General features: G+C 51.8%; 2 protein-coding genes across 5 annotated transcripts in view; one reads left to right on the top strand and one right to left on the bottom strand.

The window, feature by feature from the left end:
- The window catches only part of LYZL4 (lysozyme like 4), a 61,115-nt gene extending 41,030 nt beyond the window's left edge, over positions 1–20,085 (bottom strand). For both annotated transcript variants that reach the window (XM_033132192.1, XM_033132194.1), the window contains exons 1-3: positions 20,019–20,085; positions 8,973–9,141; positions 7,263–7,339 (exon numbers count right to left, since the gene is read on the bottom strand). The gene's annotated coding sequence lies outside the window, so the exon portion shown is untranslated. The remainder of the gene's footprint in view (positions 1–7,262; positions 7,340–8,972; positions 9,142–20,018) is intronic.
- Positions 17,225–22,235, top strand: part of VIPR1 (vasoactive intestinal peptide receptor 1) — a 31,281-nt gene continuing 26,270 nt past the window's right edge. The window contains exon 1 of one of the 3 annotated variants that reach the window (XR_004425449.1): positions 17,225–17,443. Coding sequence is in view for 1 of the 3 variants with exons in the window: in XM_033132188.1 (XP_032988079.1) it covers positions 17,366–17,443 (78 nt within the window). In the remaining 2 variants the exon portion in view is untranslated. The remainder of the gene's footprint in view (positions 17,444–22,235) is intronic. The other 2 variants (XM_033132188.1, XM_033132189.1) reach the window with 2 other exon arrangements.

Below are 22,235 nucleotides of genomic sequence, written 5' to 3'. Positions count from 1 at the left end.
CGTGATACACCTAAATCACTCCTGCTGCTTCCAGCCAGCTCCCTCTGGCTCCACGGAAAAGCAGTTATGCCCCTTTGGGTTTCATGTGAGTGAAGTGGGTGGGACTGGTCACCACCGCCCCCTGAGGTGGAATGTGTGCCGTTTGCCCACCGTGGACACTCCAGGCCTGTATCCATAGCCCTGAGAGGACAGGAGCTGGTGACTCCCAACACATCAGCGCCCTGCCACACCTCACCAGGGCAGGAGACGGTGGTGCTCCAGGTGCTGGGGGGCCTGGCCACCTCCATGGAAAGGGTTTAGTTCTCCTCCAGGGCAGCAGGATTTCGTGGGGCTCAAATCCACCTATCATGTAAGCAATAGCTCTCCGTTAACCAAAACATTCGATGACCCAGAACTTCAGCAGCCACCAGGGCATGCCTTCCTGTGGGACTCAGGGGCTTCTGGATGAATCCTGGGTCCCTGGGCCTCCAGAGAGATCACCAGAAGTGGTAAAAGAACACCAATTTCAACCCAGCCGCACTCTGTGTAGCCTGGGGATCTTCTGTGTCCATTTTTGTGTTCTAGCTTCCTCCAAGGTGGGCAGACCATTTCTTGGGCTGTCCAGCTCTGGAACTGCCTCTTGGCTCTAACAGCTCTGTCACCTGTTGGCTCCCTGAGTATCTACTGCTCTGTCCTGTGTCGCCATAGAGCAGGGGTTAGGGGGTCAAACCCTATTCCAAACCACCAGGTGGCTTCCTGAAGCCTAAAGCCTCCAGCCCTCCCCCAAGCCTTCAGAAACTTCAGAAGGTAACTGAGCTCCTCAGTCCTGGGGCCATCTGGATCTCTCAGCCACATCTCACTTCCCCAGGAACATGCTAAAAAGCAAAGTGCACACGTAACGTCTAAGGACCGTGACATCACAGAGCAGCAGTGAAGGAAGGGCCCTGACTCACTATGTGACCTTCCCCAGGTCCCTTCCTCTGTCCTGGCCTCAACTTTCTCATCAATATAATGGGTACGCACATGCATACACAGAGCCCAGGGCCTGGCCCAGGCTCTCCTTAACACCTATTCCATTCTGTTCCCTGCCCTGGAGGGTAGCTGCCATACTCACACTCTACTTATTCTCATGCCATGAGGAAACTGGGCCAGCTGCCCCCTTCTCACAGGAAGTTCCTGGAATTCCATCTTAAGGAGTGAGGCTCATGCTCAGACACAGCCCTCACCTCTGCAGGCCTGGTCCAGCAGGAATCATGCACCCCGTTTTGTAAACCAAAAAGGGAGTGGGATTGAGCAGCCCCCGATAACTAGCAATTCCCCAGCTAAGCAGAGAGGCTTTGCTAAGTATGAAAAATAAGCTCCTGCTGTCAGTTGTTATCTCCAGAGCCCAGCACAGTTAGCCATCATTGTATCTCATGAACAGAACCCAGTCTCAACAGCTTTGGACGCAATACTGCCTCTGAAAAGATCCGTACTAGTTTCTGAAAACAAATCAATCAGTTCTCATTGATCAACCTGAGGGGAAAAAACAAAGCCCAATCCCTTCCTCGCATGTCCTCAGAGCTCTCTTCTCATGGCTGGCCTGAGACCAAGCCCTGATCCTAACCCAGACTCTGCCCTGACCTTGTCAGAGGCCAAGGGCAGAGGCCAAGACCCCAGAAGAAATCCGAACCCAGCAAGACAGAGTGTTTACATGAACAATGTGTAATTACAACATTATACACGACAATGGAACGAGCGTCACATGTATGAGCTGAGAAGTATGGGTGGTGAGGGGGAGCTTCTTGAAAGGGAAAACCCCATGAGCAGGACTGTCCTATTCATTCTGGTGGCCCCAGAACCCAGCCCGGGGCTGGCATGGAGGGGGTGCTCAGGAAACACGGGAAGGAGGGTGGGAGGGTGGGAACATAGAAAGAGAGACTTCCAGGCAGAAGGAGAAGCGTGAGCAGAGACAGAGATTTGGGGCCCATGGTGGACAGGGGGTCCCCAAGGTCCCTGCCTCCTGGTGTTGACACCTGTATGATTCCCTCCCCTTGAGTGGGACCTGTGACTTGCTTCTAACCAGTGGAATATGGCAAAGGTGATAGGATATGTGTGACTATGTACACATGATTATGTACACAAGTTACATAAGATACTGTGTTTCCCCGAAAATAAGACCTAGCCAGACAATCAGCTCCAATGTGTCTTTTGGAGGAAAACTTAATGAAAGACCCGATATTATATTATATTATATTATATTATATTATATTATATTATATTATATTATATTATATTATATTATATTATATTATATTATATTATATTATTATTAAAGACCAGGTCTTATATTAATTTTGGCTCCAAAAGACGCATTAGAGCTGATTGTCTGGCTAGGTCTTATTTTCGGGGAAACACGGTAGTAGTGCCTGTCTTGCCATAGTCGCTCTCCCTTCTTGACTTTGAGGGAGCAAGCAGCCACGTTGGAGCACCCCACACAGCAAGGAACCAGGCAGCCTCCAGCTAATAGCACGAAGGGCCTCCAGCCGTGAGCAAGAAAATGAGGTCCTCAGTCTTACAGCCACAAGGAACTTAATACTGTCAACAATTGGGTTGTTAGGTGAGTTTGGAGCAGACCTTTCCCTCCTTGAGCCTCAGAAAAGACCGCAGCCTTGTCTGACAACTTGCTGGCAGCTTCATGAGACCCTGAAGTAGAGACCCAGCCAAACCTTGCTCAGATTCCTGACGCACAGGAACTGTGAGATATAAAAGGTTCATTGTTATAAGCTGCTAAGTTTGTGATCATTTGTTATACATCAACAGGTAACTAATTAGAGGGCTGTACCGGGAAGTCTTGCTAGAAATTTGGATCATTAATATAGCTGAGAGTGGCTGTCAGATGACAAAATATTGGGCAGCAGTAGATGTGTGTGTGTGGAGGGGGGTGAAGCAAATACTAACGGGCACCTTTTATTGAGCACTTACTATGTGCCAAGCACTATGCCAAGTGTTTTACATGTGCGACTTCATTTAATTCCCACAAACCCCAGAATTGGGGGATTATTCTTATCCCTATTGTTCAGATGAGGAAGTTGAGATGCAGAGAAGTTAAGAACCCTTCCCAAAGTCACACAGCTACTCAAAGGTAGAGCTGGAACTCAAGCCAAGAAGCTAGATTGCGTTGCTGCCATTTTAAAGTGCTTTGCTGCGTCTTCAAGAGCTCGGGGACTGGGATGTCAGTCTAAGGAACTTCTTCAGGCAATGGGAGCCCTTGAAGGTGGGGGGCAGGGGAGTGGCACAATCCATTGTGTGTTTTGGAAAGACTTCCCTCCCCAACAAGGCAGTAAGGTGGAGAGCCAGGCTGTGGGGAAACTTAGAAGCTGGGGGAGCATGTGAAAGAAGGATGGATGAGTTCTTTTATTTTAATTTTTTTTTTTTAATTTTATTGGGGAATAGTGTGTTTCTCCAGGGCCCATGAGTTCCAAGTCGTTGTTCCCTCAATCGAGTTGTGGAGGGCGCAGCTCAGCTCCAAGTCCAGTTGCCGTTTTCAATCTTTAGTTGCAGGGGGCACAGCCCACCATCCCATTTGGGAATTGAACCGGCAACCTTGTAGTTGAGAGCCTGCGCTCTAACCAACTGAGCCACCCGGCCGCCCTTCCAGCAGCTCAGCGTCAGCTCGTTGTCTTCAATCTAGTTGTGGAGGGCACAGCTCACTGGCCCATGTGGGAATTGAACCGGCAACCCTGTTGTCCAGAGCTCAGGCTCTAACCAACTGAGCCACTCGGCCGTCCCTATTCTTCCCATTAAGTTTTAACTGAAGTTTAGCATTTTCTCCCACTATGAAAGTAGGCAACAAAACACAGTGGTGTCAGCAGAAGCTGTGCCTTTGTCACCAACAGAAATCCTAGCTAGTTTCTTCTCACATTCCCATTGGTGGAGCTGTCTCAAAATGTCATTTATTCTTATCACTTCTTTAAAGTCACCCTAGTTATTCAGACTGCCACTCGATCTTGTTATTTGACACATGAATTAAGAAGTATATGCATCACTATGACACAAATTTGTTTTAACGTTTTGAAAGCTGTATTTCCATTGATTTCCTTGGTAATCCTTCACACTGTATTTTTTATGCATTTAAAAACATCATCCTAACCAGAATCCACAGGCTTTACCAGAAGGTCCATGGAAGCAAAAAGGTCCAAACTTCTGCCAAGGAGAGACCTCCAGGGAAGAGGAAAGGAGTGGCCTCGAGTCAGGCAGGGTCCTCATTCAACCCCTGGCAGAGTTGGGCCAGGAAGTCCCAGAAATGAGTGTGCTGGGGCCAGATCTGGGCAGCCATCTCTTCTCTTCTTTCTACTTTTTTTTTTTTAAAACTTGTATTTATGGTTTCACCTTCTGACATTTCCATTGTGCCAAGCATGGAACTTGGCAAAGAGGGTTCCTGGCAGGATGGGATGGCAAATGCAGGCCTGAGGGGCCCCGGCTTGTGGCCTCCTAGTCTGGGCTCCTAGGTGGTGGTCAGCAGCCCACCAGGCAGGCCTCAGTTTCCCAGCTAGGGATCTGGGAGTGATATAGACCAAGTTCCAGGGGTTTCCTAGAGATGGCCCATGTTGGCTGCCACTCAGGGCTGGTGAGATAGGGTTGAGAAGTGGACTCCAGGGCAGGCACTAGAGTGAGCCCATTGCCTAAGGAGCCGGGTGGCGTTTGGGGGTGCAGACAGGAAGTGCAGGGGAGTTCGTTTCCCAGGGTGAGACCTGTGGCTAAATGCCCCAGCTTCCCACCCCCAGCATGGGCCACTCCGGGAGGCCCGTGCTGAGTTGAGCCTCCTCCCCTAAAGCAGAGACTTTGACAGCACACTCCCTACCCGCTTCCTCCAACCCACTAGGATCACCTCCCAAATAAACTGTCTGCACCCAGGTTCCTCTCCCAGCTTCTGCTCAGGGGGACCCAAACGAAGACACAGAGTAATAGAATGTTTAAGCGGGGAACCTGATCGCCCCTAGTATGGGCTACATTTCCCAGCTGCATGTTTAGCTGTGCGTGGCCATGTGACTAAGTTTTGGCAAGTGGGATATGAAAAGAGGTGACTATGCAACTTCCAAGGCACTTCCTAATTACCAGGAAGGAGTGTGCCTTCTCCTTCCCCTTTACCCTTCCCACTGACTGGAAAGCAGAAGTGGTGGTGAGCCACCTTGGGACATGGGGACAAAGATCTTCACCTCCTCATATTCACACCATTGTGTAGCCTCCTCCTTCACTGAATCAGGAGAGTAGCCTGTATGTCCAATAAGTGGGAAAAGTGACAGTGTGTGAGTTCTAAGACTAGTCAGAAGAGACACTGTAGTTTCTGTTGAAGAAAAACCTACAGGCCCAAAATGGCGTCACTTGTGCTAAAGCCCATGATACTAAACCTAGATGCAATACCTAACCTAATTGCTATTTCCACCTTCCCTAGAAATGTAATCTGAATCAACTGATCTGGAATTTTCTGGTCAAGCACCATCAGTAAGGTAATCTGTCATGCGGGCCCTCTCCATCTCCCATAGAAAGAAGAGGCAATCTGCATTATAAAAACTCTTGCCATTTCCTTCCCCCAGAAAAGATGTCCTGGTCTAAAAATAATTCTCTCTTTTCTTTTGTTATAGCTCCCTTGCCCCACCCTTTTCCCTATAAAAACCTTCCATTTTGTACAACCCCTTACAGCCACCCTCCTCGTTGCTAGATGGGATTGTTGCCCAATTCGTGAGTCTCTTAACAAAGCCAATTAGATCTCCAAATTTACTCAGTCAGATTTTGTTTTATCACACTTCCACCTTGGTTTCTGAGATCCCTTACTCTGGGGAAGCCAGCCACCATGCTATAAGAACACTCAGGCAGCCTTTTGGAGGGGTCTAGGTGGAGAGCAACTGAGGGCTCCTGCCAATCGCCACTCACGTTCAAGTGAGTCACCTTGAAAATGGATCCTCCAGCCCCAGTCAAGCCTTCCACTGACTGCAGCTGACATCTGACCGCAAACTCAGGAGAGATCTCAAGGCAGAACTGTCCTGCCAAGTTGCTTCCAGATTCCTGAACACAGAAACGGCAGATAACTAGAGCCACCATGAGGCAAGAGAGCCAGCAGCCAATCCAGGATGGCTTCCCAGAGGTGGCAGCAAGGGTCAGGATTTACTTGGGCGGCAGCAGCGCTGCTGAAGCTGTCTGGGTCCCTGCCCCCATCTTGCTGGGCCCCGTCCCATCTCAGGCCAGAAGGAGCCTATGGGCAAGAACAGTTGGCAAGTGACTCGAGCCTGAGCAGGATCCAGGATAGGAAGGAAGTGAGAGAGGCTTGCAGAGCTGAGGCTATTTTTACCCAGACCTATGCAAACAGAGGCGTGGGCTGGTCTGGCCAGTTCTTCTCCCCTGGTGCCTGGCCACGAAGTCTCTTACCAGGTTGGCAGCACCCACTGGGTTAGGAGCCAGAAAGGAGAAATAGGTAGAGGAAGGGCAGATGTGAGAACTGCCTCCAGGTGCCCCAGAGGCTCCCAGCCTTGAGGCCCTGGCTCCCTCCAGAGACTCAGACTGCCTGCCAGGAGCCAGCCACACACTGTCTCACTCCGCATGGCAGGCAGTGCGTATTGGGGCTGGAACCAGGACCAGGGGTCAGTCTGGGGTCAGATGTCAGGCTGGGCTGCAGTCTGTGATCAGAGGTAGGTGTCATTCTGGGGTCACAGGTCGCTCTGGGCTGAGGCCCGTGACCAGCAGCAGAGGTTAGAATGGATGCGGCCTGTGATCAGAGTTAGGGGTCAGGGATCAGTCTATGATCATGGGTAACCCTGGATAGAGTCCAGGGACCAGGTTAGGGACGAGCCTTTGGTCCAGGGTCAGACTTAGCCTTGAGTCAGAGATAGGTCAGAGAGGGAAAGGCCTCCTGGAGGGACTCCATTTCTCTTGTTTATCCACCCTTCCCTGACACCCGCGCTGTGCCTATCATCCCCAGCAGAGACCCCCGGAAGTCTCCCCAGAGGCGGGATTCAAAGTCTCCCCTGAGAGATGTGTGCAGCAGGCATTCCTGGCAGTGGGAACAGCCCAGGCAAAGGCACGGAGGCAGAAAGAGCTGGTGTTCAGTGAGGCAGAGCCCAGGCTTGGATGGGAGCGGGAGAAGCCTCCCAGGTCAGGCTACAGAGGGGCCAGGAGGGTTTTCCCACAGAGCCGGTGAGGGGGCGGCATGAGAAACCTGGGGACCAAGGGCGGGCAGCATCAGCTCTGGGTTTTAGGAAGCATCAGTCATTCCTGTGTTCATTCAATAAATATAAAAGAGGACTTACCCTGTGCCGGCACCGTTTGAAGGATCTGAGATGCGCTGGGAATAAAACACCTGAAAAGCCCCCATGGAGCTTCCATTCTAGCAGGGGAGACAGATAATACATGCAGCAAGGTAAATTCACAACGAAGTGAAGGAGCAGTACATGGTCTCTTAGAAGGTGACACGTGCAATAGGGAAAAAGTGTAGACAGAGTGAGGAGGCCCAGGAGCTGGAGGGGAGTGAGCAGTTTGCAGGGTCAAGTAGGAGAAGGGGCATTGCAGAAAGAGGGAAGGAGCGGTGGGGAGAGCTGAGGAAGGGTCTTCCGAGCAGAGGGAGCAGCCAGAGCAAAGACCCGCAAGCAAGAGGGGGCTAGGAATGAGGTCTTGGAATAGCAGAGGGGTCAGTGGGCCTGGAGGGAAGAAGCGGACAAGCCAAGAGGAGAGGTCAAGGGGGAGGCAATGGGGGCTTGCGCAGGTCTGCAGGCACTCCCACTAAGGAAGCACAGGATCTCACTTATGTTTTCAGTGTGTTTTAAAATAATCAGTCTCGGAAAAAGAGGTTAAATAACACCACATGGGAGCAATCAGCAAACTCTGTAGGAAGCTAGTGGCCAGGACCAACGCAGTTTCTTCAACAGAGAACTTGCAAGGAAAAGCCTGGGCAGAGGGATGGAGGAGGCCTCTATGTTAAATTGTAATGTGTGAACCTTATTTAAACAAACAACTGGTAAAAAATAAAATAAAATCATCTATAAGGCAAAGAATGAGAATTAAATAATGACTGACTATTTAATGCTATTGAGGAATTTGGGGGCGTTTTTAGGTGTAGAAAAGGTATTGTGCGATTACAGTATCGTGGGGGATTTTTACTGAATCCTTATTCTTAGAGATATTGATAGAGAGAGATAAAAATGATAGATCTGTGATTTGATTGAAAATGATCACGGTTGGGTGGGGGCACAGGAAACAAACTAAACAATGGGTACATGGGAGTTTATTATATTATTTTACCCACTTTCTATGTCTTGAAGCTCTTCTTAATAAATTAAAAAACAATACGAGTACACAACCTAGCTGCTGAGATTGGAGACTTGAGGGCCAGGGAGAAATCAGAGCTTATGAGGAAGCACGGGGTGAGCAGGTGAGCAGTAAAGGATGAGATCAAGATGACCTGAGAGAAGAAAGCGTGGGGGGAGGGCATGGGATGGGCCTGCAAGAGAAGACTCCCTCCTTGCCCCAGCATTTGGTTTCCTCCTGCCTCCAGTCCCTTCCCCTTCTGTCTCGCTTGTTCCTTTCCTCCCTCCCAACTCTCCTTCTTCCACCCACCCTCCCTACCCTCCCTCCCTTCCTCATCCCTCCTCCTCCATCTCTCCCTCCTCAGCCGGCTTCCCCCGCCTCTCTTCTTTAGAGCAGGCTTCTTCCTGGTCGGATTCCCAGCCTGGCGCAGGTGGTCCCACCCAGCTGGTTTTCTCTGCAACTGGGTTGCCAGGCAGCTCCAGTTTGATTCCTCCAGTCGCTGCTCCCCACCCCCACCCCCAGCCTCCTGGGCCTGCTCTCTCCTGGCTGAGAGCGACACCCCTGCCCCCCCACACCAGTTTCCTCCAAAGGCAAAAAAGAGGTGTTATGGGGGCTACCCTTCCTCCTCAGAGCAGGTACCACCTCAGCCTAAGGCAGTTCTGCCCCAGCTAGGGAGGAGGGGTGGGCGTGGGCCGGGGGTGGCTGGTAGGGCCTACCTTGGCAATGAGAGCGTGAGATGGTCTTCGCTGTTCTTCTCCCAGGACATGATGTTTCTCTTGGGCAGTGATTTCTCACCACAGAGGGTAGCAGCGAGAAGGGAAGCGGAAGTGGCCCCACTGTCTTGTCCAGGCCTTTGTTTTTAAGTGTCAAGCCTGGCAGCTGACTCTGCAGGGGGAGAAGGGAGGACTTCCTTGAGCAGCGTTAGATTCTTTGCTGCTCCCAACTGTTCCCTGTCTCATAGACTATACACTAGGAGGCCCCTGGACATGAGGCCCCCAGTGCCCCCAAGATTCTCAGCACCATGCAGGCTGGGCTCATGAAGGTCTTGGCACCAACCAATATGGTCCAAAGACCAAGGGGAGGACAGAAGGAAGGGGGTCCTTAAGACTTGCCCAGCACAAACTACCCAGGAACCCAAGACAGGCAGAAGTTATATTTTCTGCCCATCTGGTGTAAGGACAGTGTAAGGTCAATATTAATTTTAATTCTAGAAAATAAGACAAGCCATATCTCTTGTCTTATTTGAAGAGTTTGGGAACTAAGATTCCCACCCAAGTGAAAGGGAAGGCTGGGAAGGAAGCCGAGGGCTTCTGGTCCAGTGAGGCAGAGGCTGGCTGCACCAAACCCCAGACTGCAGACCACAGTCCCTGGACAGTGGCGGTACACCAGCCTGCTTTGCAGCAGACGGGCTGCCATCAGGGTCTGTGCCACTCTCAGGAGGGCCTCAGGACCCTGAACTAGCCTGTCTCCACAGGGAGGGTGGACACACGCTCAGAGAGATCAGCGAGCAGAGCCTGGGCACGGGACTCTGAGAAATAGAGCAATAAAGGTGATAAAGCATTCAAGGAGTATGGCTGTCTGCCTGTGGATAGTCAGGCCAGAGGACTCCAGACGCCTGGGGTAGGGATCAGAAGACGGACCAAAGATAGGCTGTCCCCTTCTAGCCCAGGTCTCTTGCTCTCTGTCCAATCTTCAAGCCATAAGCCCAGGTCAGTCCTGGATCCCATCTTCCACTCTGGAAAGTCACACAGTGGCCACTACGAAGGCCCCAGCTTAGATCTTAGGTCCTGCTGATATGGAAAATGAAGTCATCTGGATGCTCTCAGCCCTGCCCTGTAAGGACGAGGATAATGGCTGTACCTGGCATATCGCAGTGCTGGGCGGGGCTCCACCTTCTCTGCCCATGGCTGCCCAGACTTGGGGCCTGTCCCTTTCTGGGAAATCTGATTTATCAAGAGCAACCTCCATGTTACCAGCCAGGGTCCTCTCTTTCTGTCTCAACTCCCACCTGGCAGGTGAGACCTGCCTCTGCAGACACATCTCCTGGGCTCAAGTGACCAGGCAGTGGCTGGCGGCGTCCTGTCTGAGGCGTGTCAGCTGATAACAGACCTGCCCCAAACCTCCCCACCACAGCAGCCATGGTTTGTCTCCCTTGTCTCAATTCTTCCTCCTATGTTTGTGTATGAACGTGAATTAAACATTAAATTAAATTGTGTACTAAATTACTTCCTAAAATTACTTATTTATTAATATCCATGGAATTATAGAATGGAATTACAGTTTTCTTTACCTGTGCTCTCCCTGCCTTGTTTTAATATCAGTATTATGATACTTCGTAGAATATCTTGGGAAACATTCCGTCTATGCTACTCTAGAGCAGTTTGATTATATAGGAATTCTCTGTCCCTTAAAGGTTATATTAATAGCATTCTCCTGTAAAACTATTCAGGCCTGGTATCTTTTATTAGGGATAAATATAATAATTTATATTTCTCTAGAAAAGCATCTATTTCACCTAGATCATTACCTTTATTGGTATAAAGATAGTATTATCTGAGTTTTTAATATTCTCTAGTCTTGGAACTATGTCCCTTGTCTTATATGTTTCCACTATTCTTGATCAGGCTTGCTAAACCTTTGTTTATTTACTGCTCGAGGGGCAAGTTTATTTATTTCATTCACTAATTCAATATTTTATTTCTAGTTCATTACTTTCTGCTTTTATCTCTACTAATTTCTTCCTTCTTTCTTTAGATTTATTTTGTTGTTTCTTTTCTAGTATATTTAGTTGTAAACATATTTCACTAATTTTCAGTCTTTCTTGTTCATACTATGTGTAACTAAAGCTACAAAGTTTCATCTAATTACTATAATGTCTATAACTCTCAGGTTTTAGTGTTCATTGTTGTTTGTTTCTGAAAAAATTACGATTTCAATTGTGATGTCTTTAATACAACAGTTACTTACAAGAGTGCTTTTTGGTGCTTTTGGTTGTTATTAATTGTATATCGTGTGTGAAATATTTCCAAACATACAGGAGAAAAGAATAAGAAAATCAAACCCAATCTATACTTCACCCAGTTTTATTAGACCTTAACATAATGCCATATTTCCTGTAGACTTTTTTAGAGAAATAAAATATTCAGTGCAATTGAGGGCCCTCCTGCAGTTGGCAGAATTCTAAAATGGCACCCAAGATTCCGGGCGCCTTGTGTGCACACCCTGTATAACTCTGTATAATCCCTCTCACTGAGTGCGGGTGGGCCTGACCTAATCAGGTGAGCCCTTTTTCAAAAGGGTCTATAGTTCAGAGATAGAAGTCAGAGAAGTCCAAAGCCGCAGCAGATGCTCTCTTGATGGCCTGGCCAAAATAAATAAATAAAGCAAACATCTATGTTATGAACTGCCCATGGAGAGATTCATGTGGCTAGGACCTAAGGACAGCTCTAGAAGCTGAGTGACCTCTCAGCCAATTACCAGCGAAAAAATGGGGACCTCAGTCCTACAGCTGCAAAGAATTGAATCCTACCAATAATTTAGATGAACTTGGAAGAGATCCCAGCCCCAGCCAACACCTTGATTTCAGCAGAGGACCCAGCAAACCCATGTCTGGACTTTTGACCTACAGAAAGTGTGAGATGATAAAAAATGGTTGTTGTTTTAAGCCACCGTGTTTGTGGTGATTTCTTACATGGCAATAAAAAACGAATACACTTCCCTTATTCCATCTTCACTCTCTGCAGAAGAAAAAACATGATTTGGGTGTTTATCCTTCCAGGACATTTTTTAGACTTTGCTACACATTTGTGTATCCATCAGATACATAAATTGTTTGCAGATTTTAAGTTCTGTATAGGTAGCAGTGTACTCTACATATCATTTTGCAACCTGCTTTTGTTGCTCAATACCATATGTTGAGATATATATCGCTGCTGGGTGATGTCGCTCTAGTTTATTTATTTTGATGGCTGAATGGAATTCCGGAGGGAAGGAGGGAAGGGTGTTCAACTCTTCCACTGTGACTGTAGATTTGACAATTCCTCTCTCTCTGTCTCTCTGTCTCTTTGTCTCTGTCTTTGTCTCTCTATCTATCTAGATAGATAGATAGATAGATAGATATTTAAAAAGGATATATATACATATATACATATATATATCCTTTTTAAATATCTTGAGGCTATCTCATTAGATGCATAGATGTTTGGGATTATTACATCTTCTCGACAGAATGAATGTTCTAATATATGAACTATTCCTCTTAAATTTCCCACCTTAAATTCTCCTTCATTTACATTGACTTTAATGATTAATGTTTGTAATTGTTCCTGATGTCTGATTTTGTTTATATTTATCATGTATTATTGTCTCTAATGCCCTCACCCCCCATACATACAGTCTTTTATTGGATTGCTGGAGTTTTCTTTGTTTTACTTTTCCTTCTTCTAGTTTTTTGGGACTTACATAGGGACTTTCTTTTTTTTTTTTTTTCAGTTAATAGCCTTACATTTTTAATACACATACTAATCTCTGACGGCATCAATTATGTTACCTAAATTCTGTGTCTGTTTTGTCCCACCCCATTATTGTCCTTTTCCAGAATCTCTCCCCAGGGTCAAGTACACACTGATGCATAGAAACCCAGGGCTGGGAGCTGAGGAGAAGGTGAGCTTTTGAACTTAGATCTCCTAGGGCATTAGTGTGAGCTCTCCCTGGGTGAGAGAGAATCCCCCACCCCCCGGGAGTCCAGTGCCCCAGGAATGAGCTCCGAGAGATGGCTGGTGTTGTCTGTGGTCCTGGGCATCCTCTCTGAGATGCAGCCTGTCTCTGGCCCTGGTCACCCAGCACCTTGCCCCTAACTCACTTCTTCCCAACACACATTGGCCAAGCCCGGCTCTCAGACCCCAGCTGGAAGCAGATGTGTCTGTACTGACTTATGCTCATACACAAGGACACATACCCACATGCCCTTATATGTAGGCAGAGAGAGAGAGAGAGAGAGAGAGAGAGGCTGCCACAAGCACTTGACCAAGAGACTGTGGCTGCTGTTGGAGCATAAATGGGGGAAGGGTCCTCCCCTCTAGAGTCTCCAGGACTCACTGCACCGTGACCCCTATACCAAGCTGCACAATGACAGACTTCTGACCCCCAGGACAGAACTGAGTCCTGGACTTTTGAGGAAAGGAGTTCCTTATCAAGTCATCTCTCGCTGTGCCCAGCATTGATGCTCCCCAAAGGTGGGACCTTAGTCTTCTCTTACTGTCTCCTGGAGCAGGAGCTCCCCCACTCCCTTTACTTTCCATGCCTCAGTTTCCCCTCTGTGGTAGCCATAGACATGCATCACGTGGACCACCCCTCAGGAAAGAACTTGCCGCTTTGCAGTGAGGAATGCAGTGAGCTGACAGCCTCTAGAGGGAACACCTTCAGGACCCACACAGCATTTGAGCTGAGGCCCTGCTCTGTCAGACAGCCCCAGCCACTGACTGAGCGCAAAAGGGTTCCTAAGGCGTCTATGTGCCATCTTTGGTCTGGAGCTCACTGTCAGGTTGGCAGAGGCTCTGTCAGAGCTGCATCAAATCTGAGTTCTCCCTGCCCCATCCTGCTTTCTCCTCCTTCATCTTTCACAGGGTTCCCATAACATCCGATAAACTTCCGCAATCTTAACTCTATCATAGCATCTGCTCACTGGTGGACCTGAACTGACACACCTAGACTTGGCACTGACCCTTTCCTTCTCCCCCACCCTCCAGAGCTCTAACTTATAGCCTCCAGAACCAAGGGAAAGTGGAGGCCATTTCAGAGCTGGTCCCTCTGCCTATTTTCCCCATCTGTTTTCTTCCTAGGAGCAGCTGCAGCGCGACCAGAAGATATTCTCCCCCTCAAGTGCCCCTTCCACTCAAGCAGTACGAGGTTCCCCTGGAGGGGTAGCCCATGTCTAAGTCACTGTGACATCCTCAGTACCCATCACAGGGCCAGGCCAGTGTACGTGGTGACACATGAGGAATGAAGGAATGCTATTCACTGCATGCTGTGACAGAGGGATGAAAGGAACATTTCTTCTTTAACTACCTGCCTGGGTCTCTCCTGTCCTCCACCAAACCTGGGCGCTAAGCTTGGAGTTGAGATGTGTCTCCTCACAGGAAAAACTGGCTCTCAAGAAGCAGCAGCTTGGGGAGACGGTGAGCAGTTCCTATTCCTGGAGCTGCCATCCCTACTCGATGGATAAAAACCTAAAGGTGCAGGTCCCTTCAACTCGGAGGCCCAGAGGGCAAAGCTTGTCTGCCTCCACACAGCAATATGCATAGCTCTGGAAGGGAAATCCTGGAGCTGTGACTTTGCCTGGCCCCCGCCATGTAGGCCAAGCCCACACTGTGGTCTCCAGACACTCCTCCTACTCTCCCGAAGAACCTGGCTGCCACCATTGAGTTCTTGAGCTGGGAGCCTTGAAGCAATGAGTGCATGACTCAGGGAGGTGCGTGAAAGACTGGGGGAGGCAAGGGTGGCACCCACTGCAGGAATGAGGCAGGCAGCCAGCAAGCCAGGCAGGCTCCAAATGAGTAACTACGGATGCTCTCCCCACTGTGCCTGTCGTGCCTGTCCTCATGGGGGACAGCAAGTGACTCTGCCTCTCTCTCTTTCCCCCCACCTTCTGCACCCTTGTGATTCCTGCATCTGGAAGTGAGGTGGGCTTGAGCCAGAGACGAGAGACAGGTTCCAGGGATCCAGGAGGAGAGACCTCAGAACAGAATAGCGCTGGGGGGAATCCATGCAAGAGGACACAGGCAATCAAGAGCAGAAGGACTCGGGCTTTGGACAGGGGGAAGGGGTGGCAAACAGAGAGCCCAGTCCCACCCCCTTGGTAGCCTGCTCCCCCAAGTCCTGCTTCTTATATTCCTCCCCGCACCAAGAAGCCTTCCCAGCTCATCAGACAGGTGAAAAGGACGGCTCCCTCATCAGATCCCACAGGACTCCCCGAGACTGGGCCATGGCTGATCCCCCACCCCAGCCCCCACCCCCCCACACACCCCCGTGCCTCCGTACACAGTACTGGACACTTAGTTGAAACATGGTCCAGTTTAGCCTTGGTTGAATTTTTGTAGGGTTTTGTTTGTTTTTGCTGTTTTCTTTTTTCTCTCCTTTCATTTCTGAATTTGTTTTGTGGCTTTTGCTAGGTAAGGAAGGGTGGGTCTCCCAGGAGAACAATTGTGGCAGAACAAAGAAGCAATTTTCATTGCAAAGAATCTGCACCAAAACTCTTCTCCGTTGGTCACCACTTCCTTTCTGGGAGCCTGGGTACTGCAAGGGCATCAAGAAGCCCTGCCAGTCATTCTCAGTACCTCCATCCCACCCGTGCAGCCCTGAGCTAAGAAGGGGGTTTCTTGTGGACCACCCTCCGTAACAAGGAGGTGACAGAGGGATGAAGGGAACATTTCTTCTTTAACTACCTGCCCCCACTGAGAGCCTTGAGATTCCCTCCCCCCCCAGAGGGTCACTTGGCAAAGCGGGGTCTGGCTGGGTCTGGCTCCCTCCTATTCCTCTGTCCTCACCCCCACCCCAGCTCTCAAGTACCCAAGGTCGCAGTCCTCAGAGAGAGCAGAACTTCAACAGGACAGGGGGACAAGTACTAACGGTGGGACATCAGCATTTTGCAAGGGGCTAGGTAGTGTGTGTGTGTGTATGTGCACTCAAGCGCATGCAGGAGGAGTGGGGCAAGAGTTTATGAGAACCAAAGCCCATGGAGCTGCCATTCACATGTAGGACTGCTGGGATACTGCGCCAGCAGAGGTGACTCCCGAAAGATTCCACTGCTCTGCTGGAGAATGGATGCCTGAGGAGTACTGTCAGAGTCACAAGGGGAAGCCAGGACCCCTGGCTCCTGAGCCTAACCTAGCCCCCAGCAGTGGGGATAGCTGAGGAGGTGGATTCTTCAAACACTTCCTCCCTGAGGGATTGGGTCCAAACCTCAGAATGGCCAGGGCAGAGGCATCTCACAGTTCCCATATCTGGGGAAAGGCCTATGCCCGATGTCACCCGGCGGCCGACCCGCCAAGCCTTGGAAGCGGGGCACCAGAGGCGGCCCGGGTCCGGACCTTTCTCTGGACCTCAGTTTTCCCGGGCTGTAAAACAAGGCAGGCGGGAGGCCCCTGGTTTTAGGAGAATGCGCAGAGCTTGGCCGGCGCGCTGAGAACAGACCTCCCCTCTCCGCGTGGGGGCGCTGGAACTTCGGCCCAGCCTCCCTCGGGAGGTGCCCCAGGAAGATGCGAGAGGGCGCGGACTCAAGTCTTCCCTGGAGCGTGACCCTCCAGGTCGTGAAGGATCAGGGAGCCCAGCCGGTGCCGAGGGCGCCATGCCAGGTTCCTGGGCCCAGGTGAGGCACCGAGGAACCCACAGTTGGGACCCACTCGCGCCCTTGCTTGCCTCGCCCGGCCTGTCCAGCACGAGGAATGAGTTGGGACGACTGAAAATGGAGCGCACACGGGCCCCACCTAGTCCGGGTCGCTTGCAGCCTAGGACACTATGCAGGCGGCTTAGCCCGCAGCCCTCCGCCTGGGGGATAAATGTCATGTCCTGTCTCATGGTCCTGCCCGGCGTCACCAGCCTTCCGAGGCGCACCGGGAGGCCTCCTGAAGACGGTGGCTCCGAAGGTGGACGTGCAGAGCGCCCTGGGGCAGGGCTGAGGGGGCGTGCGGGAGTGGGAGACGGAAGCCAGGCGCTTGGAAACGTCGTGAGCCCAGCAGGGAGGAAAGAGACGTGTTAGGGTGTCGAGACTCCCGGGATGCAGTCCGAGGGCGCGAAGGCTTGTCAATGCCTGGAGGCTGAGGACTAACGTACGGGATGGGCGGAGGGAACCCAGGGACTCCCCACTCGCCGGGTGCCCCCCCAGCCCCGCCTACACCTGCGCTGTGGCCCCGCCTCTGAAGACCCATTGGCTGTGACCGCCGCCGGTCAGACGAGCCCCCGGGGCCCGCCCCCAGCCCCGAACGGCGCCTCTTAGCTCTGGGGCCACCGCGGCAGCGCCACTCTGCCAGGCTTCCCGCCTTCGGCCGTGCGGTGTGCCGCCTGGCCGCCCCTTACCGGCGTGGTGCCAGCCGGCGCGGGCTCAGGGCGGACCATGAGCCCGCGGAGCCCGCCGCCCGCCCGCTGGCTCTGCCTGCTGGCCGGCGCCCTTGCCTGCGCCCTCCGCCCCGCGGTGAGTGTCCGCCGGGCCACCCAGAGTCCCGGCTGCTGGGGGTGGAGTGGGGGCGGCGAGAGCTCAGCCGTCTGTGCGCACGTCTACGTGAGGCGAATAAGAGCACAGAGCACCGGGTCTTGCCTCCGGGCTCCGCCTGGGACCGGATATAGACCCTAGGGGAGGGGTCTCGGTTGCGCGTAGTCCCTCCCCGCACAGCTCGGAGCCCGCTCGGCGCTGTTATCTAGGACACTGGTGGAAGGGCTGCGGTTGCGAGCGGGCTCCACACTTGCCTTCCGTGTTGTGGTTGCGGTGTGCGTGGGGTGGGGAGATTAGTGGATGCAGGGTCGGGAACTGTGATCGAATGAAATGGAAGGTCTGGCAGACAGTGGGAGGGAGGCTGTGAGGGTCGTCATTGGGTGCTGTGCCGGTTAGGAGGTGTCTGTGGGGCGTTGTGTGTTACGTGGGGAGTGACGGCTCAGCCGCAGATCCAGCGCTGGGGACCCCGGGATCTGGAAAGGGATATTGGGGATTAGGTGGGTGACAAGCAGACCCTTCCTGTGCCCTCTCACTGAGCAGAGGTGAAAGGTAGGGAGCCCAGGGTGTAAGGTGGTGGGCAGTGAGGGGTTGGGGGTGGTGTTTATCAGCAAGAGCCAGCCATGTGCATGGGGAAAGCTGAGCAGGGATCAAACAGCCAACAAGCAGTGTCCTTCCTCTTCCTCCCATTTTTGCTTCATTCCCACATGGGTATGTGTATGCCCCAGACCTGGGCCAGCGTGCCCCATGTGTGGGGGGGGTGTGTGTCTGTGGATGGCTCACCTGGGTTACAGGGCAAATCATGGTTGAGGCAGGAGACACGTGGATCATCTCCCTCTAAGATCAGGGAAGACCTCAAGACTCACTGAATCTACCCAAGCCCATTTTCCAGATGGGCAAAGTGAGGCCTAACGACACCAGAGCCACTCCTGTCCCCTACCAATCAGACCTAGACTGAGGTTGCTCTTCTCTCTGCCCTGACCCCAGGACTTGAGGAATCTGGGGTTGCTGCTTCGGCGGGGTCTAAAACCTAAGTGGGTACCAGATCCGGCACCAGCTCCATATTGGCTGTCCCATGTTACCTCCCTTACTACCACCAGGGCAGGTTTCCATGTACCTAATGTCTTACACACCTTGAGGATGGGGAGCTCATTGCCTGTCCTGGGAGCAGACCTTATGTCAGTTGACAAGAGCTCCCCCTCGTCCCACTGCTAGCCATGAGACCCACCTCCGGAGCACTCAAAGCCTCACGAAGTTCGGGCCCTGAGGCCACAGCTCTGGCACCACTTACAGCCCTGAGTGTCATGGAGCTTCCAGGCCTCAACAACAATCCTCTGGCTCACCCAACCCTAGATTCCGACCTCTCAAATTCTCCTTGGATGTGCCAGGGATCTTGGGACCATCACTGGTACCCTATTCCCCCATCCCTGGAGGCCTCTAGCCCAGGTGAGGAGTGGTTTTGGTGAGGCTTCCCTTCATGCTACATCACATCTGCCTCACCTTCTGCAACAATCCAAGTCTGGCTCCTCCAAATGCATCTTATTCACTTTGTAACCAACTCTAGCTCCTCCTGCAGGCAGCCTTCCCTGATTGCTCCTTTTCCCTCGGCCCTCCCACCTCTGACCCCGCCCTTCAGCCCTACTCACATCCCAGCCTGGGCTTTTCTAACCATCCCAACGGGATCAAGAGCTGAAGTCTCTTCCCCTCCCAGGTGCCCCATCGCGGAGTTCAGGGCTGGGCCCACAGAGGGAGGAGAAGGGACTCAGCAAGGACTGGGTGAGGGCAGGTTGGAAGGAAGGGCCCCAGTTCCCTCTCTACTTCTCACCAGCCACTTGTTCCTGCACTGAATGGACATCAGGCAATCCTGCTCCAGCCGGACTTGAAGGGGGTGGGGGGGAGAGAACGTTATCAGAACCATAAAATGGCAGCTGCAAAGTTCAGTTTGAAGGCCCAAGGCCTTATCACTCCTGTTTATGGTGCCCTGACCTCAGCCTGGGAAGGGGAAATCTCTGAACACAGAAGCAAAAAAGAGGAAAGAAAACCTCTAGTGTCTCAGAAGAGGAAGTCCTCCCCAAGGCCACCCGTCCAGCCCTCCACTGCCTGTACCCCCTGGACAGCAGGCACAGGCTCCTCACTTGTAGCAAAACTGATTAGGAGAATGCCCAACCTAACAGTGGGGGGAAGGGTATCACAGAGGAGGAACAGACCCAAGCCCTGCCCTGGGAAGTTTCTCAGCCTGGTGGAGAAGAGCAGAGCCAGTGACCCAGGAAGAAGAGCCCAGGTGGTTGTGGGCTCCCAGAACTGAGACGCTGAAAGGAGCAGTCAGGGAAGACTCCCTGGAGGAAGCAGGGCAATGCCCTGAAGAATTTGACCAAATGGGCAACCTTCTAGCTGAGACTATAAAACAGCCTCTGTTGGTAGGACCAATGGGCCAGACCTCAGAAGGAAGAGGAAGCCCCCAGCTCCCTACAGAGGCTAGTGGCCCAGGGGTGGGGGAGGCCTGGCTCCTCTAACTCCTCTGTGAAGTGGGTTGCTGGCCACCTGCCCCTGAAGGCCTCACCTTGCCATAGGCATCCTGCCTCCGCCATCTCCTTCCAGCCTCTCCGGAGACTGTCTGTCCACAGTTGCCAGGCCCTCTTGGCCCCCAGTAGGCCACCCTGTGGGCTTTAGGAAACATGGCTGCAGCTGGGTCAGGCCTCCTCCAGTGAAGTGACAACCTCAGTAAAGCCTGAGCACGGCTTCTAGGGGACTGTTCTGGAAGAGCGAGCTCCCATTGGAGGTTTCCACCCTCCCACCCTGGTGGCTTGAATCTCAGCCTTCCCTGACGTTTCTGGAGCTTCCATGAGGAGCCTGAACTGGGGCCAGGAGACCTCGTCCTCACCCCACTCCACAGCAACGGCCAGTTGACCTTGAGAACATGTTTAATTTCTTTGGAAGGGCCTCAGTTTCTCATCACAAAAGGGAGGGTGAAAACCCTTGGCCCAATGTGCAGGAGAAATGGGAAGAGGCCTAGGCTACAGGCAGCTCCACCCTGAGTGGGGCCTAATCTTCCCCTGAGGCTCACAACTCTGCACCGGACTTGGTGTTCTGTCAGGACTTCTGTGAGACCTGAGAGAGATGAAACTGCTGAGTGAACTGTGTGACAGGTCGTTCCTTCCTCTTGATCTCCAGCTTGGGAACCTCGTGGTCTCCTTCTCAGCCCTTTCTTGCCCCCACCTGCCCAGGGGTTCCCAGGGCAGGCAGGAGACCTGGGGATGGGGCTGTCCTCATGAGGTGGCCAGATAATTTGGGGGGTAAGTGAGGCTCCAGGCCCAGGTAGGCGATGGGTCCACTCAGGGAGGGCCGGTGGTAGGTAGTGTGCCCCCTGTCACAGCGGGCAGCGTCCATGGCAACCCAACCTGGGCCGAGGCTGCCACACGCCCGGGCCTCTCACTGGGGCCCTTCTGGCTGTGGATGCAGGAATGGGGCCAGGGGATAGACAAAGCCCCGTCCATTTCTCTTTGCCCCTTCTGCTCAACCTCCCAGACTCCACCCTCCCTTGTGTGACATCCCAACACAAAGCAGTTCTCACTGCACCTGGGAAAATGTGCAGTGTATGCAAACCCTCACATATCTTAGGCAAATTTCAGAAAAAGAAAAAGAGACACAGTTTAACCTCTCCACCACATGATGGTTGCTTTTTTTTTTTTAACTTTTATTTTGAAATTTTTCAGACATGCAAACAAAAGTAGAGAATAGTATAATGAACATGGAAATACCCATTGCTTGCAGTGACATGAGCAAAATGGCAGTACAGGAATTTCTAGCACTCCTCCCTCCCAATTCCTCGGTTTGACCCTTACTAGCCTTTAACAATTAATATTTGCCTCATTTGCTTTCATTGGCTGAAGTTTTTAAGATAAATGACAGACATCATGACCTCTTATCCCAAATCATTTTAAGATGCATCTCTAGAACCAACATACATTTTCCTATATAACTGATAACTAACAAAATTAATAGGTTTCCTTAACATCTAATATTCAAATCTCCCCAAGCAGCCTTGAATCCAGCATCACAAGACACATGGTGATATTTTCAGGGGCTTTGGTTTCACCGCAAGGAGCTTTCCTGCCTGTGTCGTGAAGGGACGGTAGACTGAGCTGGGTGAGAAGCGGGGGGACCTTGGGCAGTGTGCGTGAGCATCGAGCTGAGCTTTCCTGGCCAGGGTCCCATCTTTGTATGCACCCCCTCTGATGTGGCTCATGATATAAGGGTCCATATCTCTCAGGAAGTGCCTCTCGCTATCTTAAAAACAAGTTCTTCCTGCACGATGGGTTCCCAGAGAAAGGAACGTGGTCACCAACCAACCGCTGTGTCTGGAGGACTCCCAGTCTCGTGGTTCTCTGTACTGGCGCCCAGCCCTCCATAGGTGACCCCAACACCAACGTCACCCACAGACATCGTGTCTGTAACCTGAGTCCTCTTTCCCCAGGGGTGCCCAGGATGACTATCAAGGGACAGGATTTAAACCTGAATCCCTGGTGTCCCCACTTCACTGGCCGTTCCCACCGTGAGCCTCTGCAAAGAAACCCTGAAAGACTCTGTGTCCCTAAGTAAACCTTGCAAGAAGGGCCCTTAGATGAGACCCGGCTCCACCCCAACCCCAAGCTGAACGTCTCTTTGCTTGCGTTCTCAAATAGCAGGAGCCCTTGTCGTGGTACCACTGTGAGCTGTGGAAAGTTCTGTCTTGCCCCCAGCCATACCTGCCTCCCTGTCTCCCCTTCTGCCTCACTGC

The sequence above is a fragment of the Rhinolophus ferrumequinum genome, chromosome 17 (assembly GCF_004115265.2).
Source record: "Rhinolophus ferrumequinum isolate MPI-CBG mRhiFer1 chromosome 17, mRhiFer1_v1.p, whole genome shotgun sequence".
Classification (NCBI taxonomy): Eukaryota; Metazoa; Chordata; class Mammalia; order Chiroptera; family Rhinolophidae; genus Rhinolophus; species Rhinolophus ferrumequinum.
The sequence above is the reverse complement of the archived record's forward strand: the minus strand, read 5'-3'. Positions and strand labels throughout refer to the sequence as shown.